At 36.1% G+C, this 15,876-nt stretch overlaps 1 protein-coding gene across 2 annotated transcripts in view; it reads right to left on the minus strand.

Moving 5' to 3' along the window:
* Window positions 1-517: 517 nt before the first annotated feature.
* Window positions 518-15,876, minus strand: part of LOC148946212 (retinoblastoma-like protein 2) — a 70,713-nt gene continuing 55,354 nt past the window's right edge. The window contains exons 13-16 of one of the 2 annotated variants that reach the window (XM_089098297.1): window positions 14,593-14,785; window positions 9,352-9,548; window positions 6,045-6,212; window positions 518-1,705 (exon numbers count right to left, since the gene is read on the minus strand). In XM_089098297.1, the coding sequence (XP_088954423.1) occupies window positions 1,577-1,705; window positions 6,045-6,212; window positions 9,352-9,548; window positions 14,593-14,785 (687 nt within the window). In that variant the 3' untranslated portion in view covers window positions 518-1,576. Of the gene's footprint in view, window positions 1,706-6,044; window positions 6,213-9,351; window positions 9,558-14,592; window positions 14,786-15,876 lie in introns of both variants that reach the window. The other variant, XM_089098296.1, reaches the window with a different exon arrangement.

Here is a 15,876-nt window from a genome sequence, read left to right on the forward strand (position 1 = left end):
TTGGTAACAATAATAATAATAAATATTGACATGATTTATCAGCCGTGGTAGTACACAAAACACAACGAGCTTTCCCACCAAAATTAGATTTCGATCTGTTTTCTGTCTGACACACAACAAATATTTAGGTTATTCCAAAAACTATTTTCTTTCTATTTTTTTGCATAAATAGCTGGAGCAGGAAGTTTTGCGTAATTCATGTGATGTAACTTAACACCTTTTGAATGATCCTAGAAGAAAAACTTTCTTTTTATGATTCTGCTATAATGAATTACCTTCGGAGATAGCCAGTTCAATAACATAAACTAACGCTTGATCGGGATTACTGAACACTATATTCAGTGAAAAAGTCAAGATAGTTTAATTTTAAAATTATATTCCATATATAAAATCATATTCAATTAACTGCATTAGAATACATAGATCCATTTTCATTTTTTTTCTATTATGCTCCAGATACACCGTAGTGACACCTGTCGACAAGGCCGTATCCAGGCCCCCCCCCCCCCAAAGTCGGACAAACACTTGTCCGACTCGTAAAAACGCAACAAAATTGAATATAAACAAATTCTCGGGGCGTTTTTAAAGTATTTTTCTGTACCCCCACCCCCGTAAACCAAAATCCTGGATACGACCTTGCCTGTCGATAAAAGTCAATATTTATGAATGACATATTTTTTTCTTGATTTTAACGTCACGCTTGTCCAACAGAAGCGGAAAAGTGCCACAAGGAACTTTTACCTGCTAATATTATATATTTGTATCTTTCGCCTCTACTCATCTTCTGGATACGAAAATTGCTGTTTCGATATTCCATCTTTTCTTATGCCTGAAATTATAAAATTATGCCTGAAATTATAACTAATGTGTCAATTAAAAATTTTACCCTTATGCGTTGAATATCGTTCAATTCGAGGATTTACGAACGGATTACATAATTGTCATTGTTGGCGTGCGTAGTTTATGTTTGTCGATACGTTTGACTATAGTGCGGCCTGGGCATTAAAGAAAAAGATTAAACCAGATATATTTTCCTCAGCTAAGATTTAATAACATGAAAGGAAAGACTCATATCTTTCAAAAACTATGGCATTGGATAAATATTATACGACACTAAATTTTCCAAAGGATACATTAATGAATCGTTCCGAAGCTGAACTGACCAAGAGTCAATGAGGTTCTTTGACGCTATAATCTCAAAGCATATAAAAATTGCACTTGATGGATTTGGCATCTGAACGGCTCATATCCAAGTTCCCTTTGATACTAATCACAAACTCAATTACAACAATCAAACAAACCATTAAGTGGACAATCACAGAATGTAGCACTTGAAAAAAAAGTAACAGAGAAAGTATCACACTCTCAGGTTCAAAAAAGGAGAGAAATCAAGTAACAAACGGAATATTAAGTTCAGTCAAAGATATTTAGTATAAAAGATTTTACATCGTATCACGAACCACAATTCGAGGCGGCTCACCTCGACGCGAGCTGCTAATCATTCGAGGTAACCATTATTTTGCAGCCTCATATTCTGTGAATCTTATTTGGAATACTTAGGTTACCAAGTCTCACTTCACTGAAAAGAAATTTTCCTAGCAGCGCTTCCATCCGGGACGCCCATAAATTTTCTTGCAGGTGGGTTCTTTGGGTCAGGTAATGTCCGTTTTCCACTTAAGATAAAAGCGTTTATCTCCGACAGGTCCTGCAAAAAGATCTTAAATAGAATTTTAAATCTAATTAGGTAAGCTATTCATACTGAATAAAAACAAAAAAGCAGATGCTTATCCTAAGGACAACGTAGGAATAACTAGAACTACAAAATGTAAGATACCTAGTCGCTGTAAGTGAGTGAATAAGAGAAAAAAAGATAGCAAGAAAAAAAAGTGAGGGCAAAATAGGAGAGAGAGAGATAAGAGAGAGATAAGAGAGAGAGAGAGAGAGAGAGAGAGAGAGAGAAAGAAAGAAAGAGAGAGAGGGAGAGACAGAGAGAGAAAGAGAGAGCATCAAATTATGAAAACTTTGAATAGCCAATCTTGGCTAACACTCCAAAATATATACTGTTTTCGTATCTCTTTACAGTTTCCATACCAGCTGCCATTTATGGGATTTCGCCATCTCTTTCCCTCCAAAAAAAACTAGAAGGAATGGAGAAAGCGACAGAGGGAGATGGGGAGAGAAGAGGGAGAAGAGGGGGAGGACAAAGGAGAGAGTGGAAGGGAGGGGAAAGGTGGTGAGAGAAAAGGGGTGAGAGAGGAGTGACAGGAGAGAAAGGAGGGAGAAAAGAGACAAGAGGGAGAAGAGTGAAAGAAAAAAACGAGAGAAAAAGTAATGGGTGTTCGAAAAGAGAGAGGAGGAAGAAGAAAAATGAGGGGCTGATAAACAGAGCGAGGTTAGGGGAGGGGCAGAGGAGAGATGGTGGGAAAGACAGAGATAAAGAGAGAGAAAGAAGAGAGATAGCATTTTCTTTCTTTCTCTCTCTCTCTCTTTCCTATTTTGCCCTCACTTTCTTACTCGCTATCTCTCAACCGCCTAAGGACCTTTTCTGGTGCACACCCTTCCCTTTTTATACACCATCCACATGACTTTAAATAACAAAAATAACTGAAATCTTCAGGGGAAAAAATCGGAAATACTTTTTAGATTATAGTAAGTTGTTACGGCTCAAGACAAAACATTAACCCCACTAGTCTTCTTAAGTAAATAGTGAATTGAATGAAGCCAAGTAATTCAAGCACCTCATATGGTTATAAAGACTTAGCTGCTCCATTCATTTATCCGCATGTGTATAGCGAGTCAATTGATTCAGTTGGTAGTGAATTCCCCCTCCCAGAGCATTCTTAGCATTTAATACAAGAGATATCAGTGAAAGAATTGAAGCAACGTATCAAGAGTCACCATGGAGGATCTTATCCCTACTGACAGAATCGCCTCTAGTATTTATGAGAAACTAATCGGGCCCCTATAGCCAGTTCTCTTAAGTTTGTTTAATGCGATCTTGGTTTCGTACAGATGGCCGTCACCGTGGAATACATCGGTTTTAAAGCGTTATTTAAAAAGGGTGACCGCATGATGCATAGTAATTATCGCCCAATTAGCCTAATGCCAACTATTAGTAAATTCTTGGAAAGGGTTTTAGATGTTAGATTAGGGTGCTGGTTAGATAAGAGTAACATTATCAGCGAGATGCAAAGTGGATGTCGGACAGCCCTTTCAACTACAGATCGCGTTTTTAAAGTCCAAGCTCTAATAGCAAAATATTGCAGGGGAAAAGGTAAGCTTTATGTTGCCTTCTTCGACATCGAAAAATTGTTCGATGGCATTGATAGGCTTACTTTATTTCGTTCCCTTGTTAAGACTGAGCTACTAATGTCATTTATTAGATTGTTAATTAGTATGTATGAGATTACTTTATCAGTAGCTATCATTGACCAACAAGGTGTACCTAGGCCATTCAGAACTTTCAGAGGAATCCTTCGAGGAGGTACGCTGTCGCTAAAGCTCTTCCCTTTGTGTATTAATGATTTGGCAGTTCCTTGAACAGAGAAGGGCTCCGGTTGTCCCACTAGCAAATACCCTTTTTTAATACTTTACTGTTCGTTATTAACGTAGCTTGAATGGCCAAGTCAGTCAAGGGGCTCCAAACTCTCCTGAATTTAGCTGAAGCTTACTTAGAATTCAATAAATTGAAGCTAAACGCATGCGAGACAGAGATTGTCATCTTCCATAGTAGGAAGCCGGACGGAGACCATTATTACTCATTTACTTACAAAGCTAAGTCAGTAAAAGTAGTCCCCATATATAAGTACTTGGAATTCGAGCTGGGATGGAAACTGGATCGGACACATTAAATTTGTGAATTCTCGTTTAAAGGCAGCAGCATGTGCTCTACTCCGACAAAAACACATAATGGGAATTAAGAACATGAACAAACATAAGTACATTTTCATGACTAAAGTCCCACCAGTTGCCCATTATGGTAACGAGTTGTGATGACCGCTGTGGTGAGACAATTAGTCTCTGCAGTTAATGTACTTTACAGGAGATTCAGGTTTGGCTTACTAGTCTTGAGATGTCAAGCACCCTAAGGTTTTATAAGCAGATTTAAGTGGTGTATGGAGACACGTGTTACTCGAGACTGAACCTATCGTCGAGGGCGCTTAAGTGTTGGTCGCAGGTGCGAGAAAATTGAATGCCATTACGTAGGAGACACTGCCCCCTTTTTGGGGAGTATGGAGGGATATCTGAAACATTTTACGAGTAATTGTCAAAGTTTGGAGAATTTAAAGATTAGTTTTTTTCGTGGGGACACACCATTGCTCCCAGGTATTTTAGAGACTTCTTCTAGGGACCTAATTAAAATAAAATGGGCAGATAAATACATATGATCGTTGTTTCGTCCAAAATCGATGTTTGTTGAAACCTGGAAGGGCTTCATTCAATCGGATATCGAAAATTCTAGTGCCCTTTTAGGGAGGGGGGTTGAAAATGATCAGAAGACAACCAGCCCCCCTCATACGCACCCCTCGCAGTATTGGATAAAAAAAAATGCGAGATAGCCACTTAGAAATAGCTGGCAGGTAGAAAAAGTGCTTCCACAAAAGACTTGACCATCGCGGCTCCATAGGATTTTCTATTAGTAATTATTTATGTTATTCTTTCTTTTGCGTGTGCTACTCCACTATTTACATTTATTTTGTACAGTGAGTTAATATACATTTTAATTTAGTAGAAAATGTGGAATCTTCTTAGTAAATACCCGAATCGTGCAAAGAATGGAAATCTGTATGATCACAAGCATAAATCAATGGCAATTCTTTTTTCCCATCGGCAGGAGTTAATCAAATGGCTCTCGCATCTCAAGAAACTGCATCCTTTGAAAATGATCATTTCAGCTAATTAATCTACTGCAATTGCAGTTTAATATGAAATTAACTATTTGTTCATTTATAAAAAAGAACGCTTATAAGCTATATGAGTCGATCTATTCCTACTTTATTTGAGTTTTCAGGATAATCAAGAAAAAATAACAAAAGAAAGAAATTAACTCCACAAATGGACTAGCTAGTTACAAGAAGGACAACGCAGCACAACGGAACCGACAACGTAACACGGTCACGTGATAGAATTCGTGTGACCCATATCACAAAAATTAAGACTGTAGGCAGAGCATAGTAAGTTCAAAAATATTTACAAGCCCATAAGATAAAAAATGAAAAGTTAAAAAGAAAGATTTATCATCAGTTTTTTTTACCAATAGCTTAGTGTAAGCTATATACAGAATTTTTATGTTCTCAGGCAGAAAAGCAAACACTGAAAAAACTAAGAAACATGTAAAAAAAGGAAAAGATGAACAATAAAAAAAATTGATGCTATTCCTTAAGCCTGCTAGTACGGATAATGATTTCAGGTGCGTTTTAAATGGCTTCCAATAAATGAGTTAGAATTTGGTGACAAAAAAAAAGTTTGTTCTCTCTTGGAGTATTAATGCTCATCTGTAACGGTTATTCCTGTGAGTATATACATCTAAGAATAAACCGAAATCGTTCGGGGCCATACTAAAAAACACTATTTGTCTGACGAATCAAATGTTTTGTATTTGTCAGATAAATTGAACATGCCACCTGAGTAATTTTCTACAGCGCTCTCAATACGTATTTTTTTCAAACAAAAATTAAAAGATCGTTGGGTTGCATCCAAAAAAAAAACAAAGTCATTTTTTTCATTAAACATTTTTCATTAAAAAAGTACCCCTCGCCAAAGAGGTTTCACCTCGTTAACCTTAAATCTTATAAAAGTCATGAACCTTAAAGTAATATACACTAGTATAAATGTGCTACAACCAACAACTTTAAATCTTAGAATATTTTCGATCAGATGTCACATATGTCATCATTTGTCGTAAGTCACAGAACCGTGACACCGTGATCATATGTCACAGAACCGTGAACTATGATCATATGTCACCGAACCGTGAACTGTGATCATATGTCACAGAACCGACAAATTTAGATGTACAGAACAAACGAAAAAAGTGGCCTCACCTTTGAAGGACTCCTATTAAAATTGTAGACCATGGGCTTTTGATCAGCAAGGTTGATTGTTTTCGAATTTTTCAATGGTGATACGAACAAAGAGAAATTCATAGAAACTTTTCTTCTTGGAGATAGGCTTAGAACCCGCCTTGGAAGAGGTGAGAAACTTACTTCAGACTGAAATATATAAAGACAAAAGTTTAATTAAAAGGATAAAAAAATTTAAAAAGGCTAAATTTATGCCAATATTGACAGCTCCAATCAGACATCGAAGCAAAATAATAGTAAAAAATTGTGTTTTGTAACATAAGAACTAAAATATATTTTGATATGCCCTTTGAATAAAAACTAATACTTTCCACTTTTTCGAGTTTTAGAAAAAAACAACAACAAAACAACAAGCTCCTCATTCCCAAGCTGACTTACTGCAGGCCTCGTGGCAATACGAGACCTCGGGTTGGATTCGAAATTGTTTAGGAATTTTTCAACGGTGATACTAATAAAGAGAAATTAATAGAGCTTTTCTTCTTGGAGATAGGCTTAGAACTCGCCTTGGAAGAGGGCCCAAAATTGCTTCCGACTACGTCCTGAGCACCCTTCGAAGTTTCTGTGAGCATGAGGTGGAAATGGGGATAAGGAAGGGGTAGTCCCCTACTACTCTTTAATTTCATAATGGCAGGTCAGACCAGAAACGTTCATAGAAACCAAGAAGGATTAAATATTTATTTCACATTTTTTTTTTTTTTTTTTGTACCCCTCTCCTCCAAACAAGTTTTGGATATCGCCTGGGGATTGTATATCAATTTCTAACTCCACCCTTCCCTCACCTCCCCCTTAGAACTAATTATGTATTTATCTGAAGGCTCAATGAAAGTTGGAATATTTTGGCATTAAAATACACCTTTCGGTGTATCTTCCTCCCTGCCTAACTGTAATAAAACCAGAGGAAACCATTGTAGAGGTTTACAGCCCTTATATGCAAATGTTTGATCATCCCAACCTCCGCCTAATGGTCGAAGAAACTTTAGAGGATGCTCATTCGATCAGAAATCGAAAGTTCTAGACTTTTTTTTTATAAGCCGAAAGTGATCGGAGACCAACCAGCCGCGGGAGGGGGAAGGAGATAAACGCCTAGCCCTAAATGTATGCAAATATCGACAGGTCCAATCAGACTATGAAGCAAAATTATAAAACTATATTCTAATAAGACATTTGAATCCAAATTAATACTCTTCATTTTTTTTAGTTTTAAAAGTCCAAACTCCACATTCCCAAGCTAATCTGTGGTAGCACAATGGATTGATGCCTTGGTTGGTAATTCCCGCTGCCACAAGGTTGAGCAACATGCTTTATAACTGTCACCGTAAAAAAGACCCAACGACTGAAACGTCAACACTAACCTGTCGACGCCCTATGCACCATCAATGACTCTAGAGGATCTTTATCCTTTGTCCATTTCTGAGCTTTTATAGAAATAGAATCCAAATTCTTATCACACAAGTTCTAAAGGCATGCTGAAAGAATGTAACTACGATATTCCGGTACAAAAAATTCAACACCGAACTTTAAATTTTCGTTATAACCAGAAAGCGAAACCAGAAGAACAAAAAGCAGTTCCCCATTCTAAAGTTGCAACAAGAGATGAATCAATTTTAGAACTTCATCTCCGAGACTATTGTGTAGATTTATTAAAGGGAACGTCATTGCGATATTACAATAAAATAAACTAAAAATGCAAATTTAAATTTTGGCTCAAATCAAGCCTGTTCATTCTAAAATTCTATAAAAAAAAGCCATTTTATTTATTATTATTTTATTTCTAAAAAAGACAACAAACACGTACAAAATAGCCTTTTTTAGAAGAGCTACTCCAAGAGGAAAGGCAAACAAAATATCCAGCTCAGATAGTGAAAAGCTTTCAAAAAGAAATACCAAAGAGGAAGAAGAGCACAATCAGTCTTTGTGCTATGTCCACTACTTCACAATATTAGGTAAGAAGACTACCAAAAGCCCAGATGGACTTATTTAATATTTCATTAATATTAATTCAGCAGTAAAAATAAATATTTTAAGATGGGTCAAAAAAAAAAAAAAAAAAAAAAAAAAAAAAAAAAAAAAAAAAAACTAGCAGAATTAATAAAGGAATTAAACTGAATAGCAAAGACCGAAAGAAGGGATAAACAAGTAAAATGGTATAAATAGCAAGGAAGAGACAATTTATTGGGATGGGTTATTAATTTTTTGGTAATGCAGAGGATAAAAGTTTTTAAGTAATAAGATAAAGATGGGCTATACAAGTAGAACGTGCATAATTAGTAAATAAACTTTACAAAAGGATTAGCAAAATAGGTAGGGGAAAGGAGTAAGGGAAAGATTCACTTATTTAACATACCAATTATCTATCAATTATGCAGATTCGTAATGTCTCGCAGCGCACAGTGTATTTTAGTCAACATTTCTCAGGCTTTCTTTTTTAGTTTCCTTCAATCAATTTCTAATCTGTAGCTCGGTACTGGTTAATAACAGAAAATCAATTATTTTTTTTCTGTTACGGAGATAAAAATCTATTTTCCAAAATATCCTGCACAATTAAAAAAAAAGAGCTAGAAATCATTTTTTTTTCTAGTTTCCTAAATAATGTGAATAAAAAGCAAGGCGACACTGTTTTAGCTTCGGTATCCGCGAAACAATTATTATTATTATTATTTTTTTTACCATAACAAATGTCTAGTTAACGTAAAAATGACAGGCTTTTCAAACTGAATAGAAAGAGACAGAAAATTCTGAAATTTCCTCATTATGTCTTCTACTCCGTTATGTCCCATGGCGAGAAATGTTTCCTTAGTCAAAAAATTTTCAAATTCCACAAGATTTCTCAGAGATTTCTTAAAACAATCTCCTGTTTGTAGCTCGCTACCGGTTACTGTTAAAAAATCAAATATTTTTTCGATTATTTTGAAATGGAGAAAAATTAAAATCTAACATGCGAAAATCCCTGAAAAATTCTAAAAAATAGAAATTTTTTTTCTAGTTTCCTGAACAATATCAATAAGAAGTAAAGTGATTGTATCTTAGCTCTGGTAACCACGATATTTTTTTTTCTTCTTTAAGTATAACGAATATCTAGCTAATATTTCAAAAAAAAAGGAAAAAGAAAACATTTCCCCTAGTTTACTTAACAAATAGCAATAAAAAGTACAGGAAACTGCCCAAGCTCTTGAATCTGCAATTTTTTTTTTTTACTATACAAAATATCTGGCTAACATAAAAATGAAAAGTTTTCAAACCGAAAAAGGTCTTAGCAAAAACTGCTCACCTTCGAATTTGGGCCAGGTGTAGAAAATTTCACCGCGTAGTCTTGAACTAATTTGACATAAACAGTGTTATAGAACTTAATCAGGTCTCCTCTTTCTTCACCCGGGTAGACTGTAGCTGTTCCTGCCATCTGCGTTGGAGTCGGAGGGCAAGAACCAGATGGCGCAAAGGGAATTGTACTTGATGAACGCACCCCTGCTATATTATCTAAATTAATAATTATTTATTTAAAGTACAAGATCGAAAAAAAATCATAGACACTAGAAAATAAAATGAGAAATAGCAGTAAAAGGTTTTTAATACAAGACAATTTTAATTGCAGATTAGAATGAGAAGAATAATTTAAAAATTAGAACAAGATCCAAAAAAGGAAAGAGCATGTTTTCATTACTGAAACCATAACAGACATGTTCTTTAAAGAGGACACAACCTTATACTATTATCCAGCATCAAGAAAGGGCTTGAACATTTAGCCACACTGACAAATCTCAAAGAGATGGGAGCTAAAAAACACAAGTTACTATTCGTGAGACAATTTCTGCGAGATAAACGGCAATCAGTCTACCCATTGTTCGCCCAAGACAGCTGCTCTGAGAGGTGAGAACTAATCTGCGGCTGTCCCCGAGGAACGACAATAACTGCTCTTTTATTCATTACCGTTACTAACCCAAACCTAATTCATAACCCAATTAGAGTTTGAGAAGCGTGTTAAGCTTGTAAACGACTTGTCTGTAATTCTCAAGTATACAGTTGAGATTACAGCACCGGAGCAGCAGATGGAACCAATACTCTCCATGGACATCATCAACCAGTGTAAATTAAATAGTCTACAAGTGAATGAACAAAAATCAAAAGTTCTACGACTTAATCCATTCAAGGGAGATATGATGACCCCAAATCTGTCGTTTCCAACAATCTCCTCTGCAACAAAACTAGCCACAACATTTTCAAGCGATTGCTTATTTAAGCTGCATGTCGACAATATTATACGAAAGGACCCCTCACGGTTGTATCCAGGCTTTTTCTGGGGGGGGGGGTACAAAAAAAAATTAAAAACGAAATAAAAAATTCATTTATATTCATTTTTGTTACGTTTTTACGAGTCGGACAAACTTTTCGTGGGGCAGGGGGGGGGGGGGGGGTCAAAACCGCTAACCCCCACCCTTCCGGGATACGGCCTTGGGACCACCGCTAAATCCATAATTTGACATTCGCAATACGGGCTTCTCAGATAGTTAGCTCTTACTTGCGTATACGACAAATTTCAGGCCTATCCTCGAGTATTATTGACGCATTTGAGGTCCCCAAACTTAGTTTATTTCTCAGCGGAAATAGAAATGTGCTCAAAACGAGCTACTAAAACAAAAAGAATCGGAGGACGATACATTCAAATCAAACATTAGATCTGAATATCAGGGGTTGAAGGAGGGAGTCATATGCATCCCTCCTCCATTTAAGCGAGCCTTGGATCAAAGGATTTGTAGTAATAGCTTGTTAAGCGAAGAGCAGCCCTTGTCAAAAGGAACCAATCTATCTAGAATGATTCCGACAATCTTAGAGGTAGGGCTGATGTATGGCTCTTCCCTTCAATGTTGATAAATACAATGTGGTCAACTTTGAAAAATATAATCAACACCAGTAACATCACCTTGATAGTAATTTCCTTTACGAAGTACCCGAAGGAATAGATATTGAGAGTCATTAATAAATCTTTATATGCCCGATATAGCAACTTTGAAAGTGCCCTAGAGTTCTTAAACTTGTCCACTTTGTTCGATCGAAGACACGATTTATCCTACGTTCACCAGAGCTTATTACAATAGCTAATCGAATAAGCAGTAGCGGTTTTTGACCTCATAATCTGGGGGGGGGGTAAGGTAATACCCAGGTATACCGAGGTATATAAATAAAAGGAATTTAGAGCCAGATGTCAGAAAAGTTGGACTGGCAGATCCCCCCTCCCCCCTGCCCAGGCCTAGAACCGCCACTGCGAATAGGCGTAATTGAGCGCAATTTGAACAATAAAATGAATTTCTAACAAAATAAATAAATAAATAAAAAATTCAAAAAATGCAGCAAATCCATAGAAACTTTGAAACTAACCGAAAATATTGATAGCTTATACAAGTAAGATAATTATCCAAGAATTTTTTATCTGTAAAAAGAGGAATTGCACCTTATTCAGCTCTGAAGCACAGTAAACTATTAATTGATAAAATAGGTTTAGATAAGCTCTTTTGAATGCTACCCAATAATTGCAATTGACAATTGAACACCAACAATTACAAAACCAATTGGAATGAGCTTATTGAACACTAGGATAATAATGAAGTTCAGAAAAGCGATATAGGCAAATGAGAAACGTCTATCTATTTTCCCACCTTCGGCACCGTCAGCAGACTTACCAATCATCAGAAAAACTACAATCCGTCAAATGCCGTCTTCAGCACCATCAGCAGACTTACCAATCATCAGAAAAACTACAATCCGTCAAGTGCCGTCTTCCGCACCAGCAACAGACTTACCAATCATCAGAAAACTACAATCCGTTAAGTGCCGTCTTCCGCACCGTCAGCAGACTTAACAATCATCAGAAAAACTACAAACCGTCAAGTACCGTACGAGTAGATTTGCAAACTTTTTTGTGCCCTATTTCTCAGTGAATTTAAGAAGAGATCCTTTTTCATGTATTGTTTGTAATTCTATAGTAGCATAATTAACGTTCTTGTTTTAGTGCTATTAAAGCTATTTAAATAAACGAATGTAAATACGAATTAGCAAATACCAAATAAAACAAAAAATATATCACCCAATACATGAGACTATTTCAGCTAATAAGACATAAGTAAAAGAAAAAGCAACAATAAAGCCGAATAAAATGACTAATCCTTATTGACAAATCAAGTCATTTTGTCATGCCATTTTGACAAAGCTATCAAACAAGTTTCCACTTCTTTAAAGAAAAAAGAACAAAAAGCAAAAACAAACATCAGAGACTTCTTGAGTGATAAGAATTTTCAGATTTTTAGCACACCAAAGAATTAAGCAATTAGTTCTCTGGTGCTCCCTAGCTATCATTAAAAACATGCCTCTCATAACCAGAGAAGCATTATATATGGACACCTTATTTGGGCCTCCCCGTCGGGTTTTCCACGCGAGCTACCCGCTCGTTCATAGTTGCCCACCTACAAAAGCAAATTTCGGCGTCATATGGTAGCACTTTGGCACACAAACTCCGTTTTAATCGTATGAGTTTAGCAACATTATGCAACGGGACTGCGCTGCCGCATATTCTGTATGTTGCACCTTTCTGGAGAATGCTTCAAAATAAACTACTTTTGTCTCGCAAAGTATTTGTTGAAATTCCCCGTTGTGGGCACGGGATTCAGACGTTAATCTTTTTTTTGCGAAGTTACAAACCATGTCAGGCCTTTCAAAAACTGATTGACAATTTCAAAACAAAGCTGTCGCACGAGGGGCTGTCCCTCCTCTAGCAGTAGTGTCAATGAAGAGATTTTGTAATTGTTTTATATTGTTTGTGTTCTTTTTTTTTTTTTATTGTTTGTGTTCTTTACTTCAGCAGCTGAAGACAGCTTTAAAAAACAGTCGTTCATGAACGCATAGAGAATAGGGAAGGAGACTTCCTTCTCGCAAGAGAGAATAAGGCTAAAGAAAGAATTCGGTTAGGCTAAAGAACCCGGGTTTACTTATATTTCTTATTGTAATAATATTATATTATTTATTAAATAAAAATAATTAAAAAATGAAAAATATTATTTTACTTTTTGTTTTACTTATATTTCCTTAGAAAATTGAAAACTGAGCGGCCAATTATAAGCTTTTAAAAGTTAAGAGATTCTAAATAAGAGCGTATTTGACGCAAAAACCAGAGTAGAAAACGCCACGCACATTACAAAAGCGACAGTGTCCAAGTTGGAAAGAGCTAACAGTAATCACTAAATCGTCATTTCTCAGCCTTTTACTGCCCCCCCCCCCAAGAGAAAAAATAGAGTCGGTCGCTTGAAGACTTATCATAAATATAGTTTGAGCCAAATGATTTATTTTTTAAATAAAACCTAATTATCTCATTAGCTTATTGATACATGCTTATTCAATTTATAAATCTATACTTATGCATTTGTATGCGCATTTAATTGAACATGTTGAAGTTTGTTTCATGAATAAATGTTTAATTTTTCTGGCCGACTCCTTGTCCATGGGATCAATACAATATTTTTGAAAACAATGCACTTGTTCTGATGCAACCCACGATCGTACTTTTATATTTATATTTCTCGGTGGCTTAACCTCCCCTCCCCCCAAAAAAATTATTATAGGACTAGGTGAGATTGGATCCTGGAAGACAGATAGATTTTTAAGCTAGAATATCCTTGAGAAACCGAGCCAACACGTTATATGAACAGAACATAAACAGCTTCCAAACTACCAACAACTAGCGCCCATGTACTTTTCTTATTGTGTTGTAGCTCGTAATTGACACTTTCTCTGCGGTAATTCAAAATGCACAATGTTACCGAACTCAAGTTTTACAAGAGAGCGAAAAAAAAAAAAAAAATACTTCACATTTTACACAATTATTATGCAGTCGTTTTTACAAAAAGGTTTTATTGGATACAAAAGAAAGCAATTTTAATACAAACAGTTCCTTTTTTCTAATTTATTTTTACGAATGCCAAAAGGGAATACAACACATTTTTGGTAAAATTAGAAATGTCCAAGCATCTTGAGAGCTAAATAAGATACGGGAGGCTTAAATAAACCATTAAATAGAACCAAGAACTGTTAAGCACTTCTTTTTTTTTTGGGGGGGGGGGAAACAACATTTGAAAAACGCATCAACCATTTGTTTATGTGAGTTTTTGTTACGTGTCTAAACGCCTTTCAATTATCAATTATCAAAATGATAGCACATGAAAAAAACCGAATACTTTAGTTTGGTGAAAATTCAGTAATTGCAGGCAATAGCCAGAAAAAAGTAGGTTACCTGGAAGCACATGACTGTGCTCCATCAGAATCAGGTCATGTAGAACATTCACATCGATCACCTTATTATGGAGCATTAACTTACTATGAAAAGAATAAGTTTCGTAACACATAGGTGATTGGGATAAATGGAGGGGGGAAGGGGAAGTTAAATAGTGAGATATTTGTAATAACCATGATTGAACAAGAACCCGTCAGTCGTTATATTACTATGAAAACAAAAGGATAACTTTCTTACCTCTTGGACCAGTGCTGGTATTACTGTCTTCATTGCCTTCCCCTTGATTTGGACTCGTCGAAGTTGCCCTAGCACCACTTCCCGGACGTTCTCTACTACTCAATAACACCGATCTGTACACATGGGAGGATGAGTGAGGTTGAGACCTGTAGCATCGCATTATTTCTGTAAAACTTACGTCAAGCTTCGACACCTTAAAAAAATGTTTTTGTGAACAGACATCCCAATCTCAATCATCCTATTAAAACTGTTGTAATTAGCAAATCGACTAAATTTTTGAGCAATCAACATTTTGATGAGCCTACCTACCATACTTAACTACAATTTCTTAGTAATTTAAAATAATGCCCAAACGATTTACGATTTTTACAAAAAGGAACAAGTCCAGTTGAGACCTGAAATGTCCTCTTGAGCTTCACAAGCAGATCTCCCCCCCCCCCCCGAAAAACCCCCCACTAATCTAAGTGGAAAGAATTTTAACGAAGGCAACTACTACAGGCAAGGGCGTGTCCAGGATTTTTGTTCGGGGGGGGGGGATACGTAAAAAAAACTCACAAAACGTATAAACAAATGAAATGACATTATTTTTATACAATGCTAAAAAGGGCTTATCCCAGATTTGCCTCCCAATAACTCGGACTATCTGTCTTCGCTTTTTCTACAATTAGCCATGTCTTGATGCCTGCAAATTACTTGACTTTTTAAATTTTGAATTAACATATAGTATTTTGCAGGCATCAAGACATGGCTAATTGTAAAAAAGCCAAGACAGATAAGCCTTTTTAGGATTTTTATATGCAATTTGTCAAGTTTTTATTAATTGAACAAAAATTTCGGGGAGGAGAGGGGTTTAAACCCCCCCCCCCCCCCGTATTCCCCTTGATACATCCTGCTATCATCCTCCTGGATAATAGCAACAGTCGCAGTAGTAGCCATTGTGATAGTAATCGTAGCATTAATAGTCGTAGTAGTCATAGGTCCCATATCTCCAGGAAAAGCAAAGATCAATCCATTCCGGTGTTACATATTTTTTACATTTTTTTCGCCTCAAGTCCGGCGACAAAAAGGCGAGACATTTGAAAAAAATTGACGGGAGAATATGACAATCTCTAACGCGAAAAATTCTCCCATGTGAGAAAAATTTAAGGAAAAACGAAAAGTTTTCTGATGTATATATAGCAAGAGAGGATGCTGCTGTTGTTGTGGCTAGTCAAGATGGAAAAAAAAATTCTGGAACATTGCCCTGAATTCTGCTCTCGGAGGTGCCTTCTTATATTGAATCTG

Source organism: Artemia sp. Qi Xiang Cuo, chromosome 12, assembly GCF_049724085.1.
Source record: "Artemia sp. Qi Xiang Cuo chromosome 12, ASM4972408v1, whole genome shotgun sequence".
Classification (NCBI taxonomy): domain Eukaryota; kingdom Metazoa; phylum Arthropoda; class Branchiopoda; order Anostraca; family Artemiidae; genus Artemia; species Artemia sp. Qi Xiang Cuo.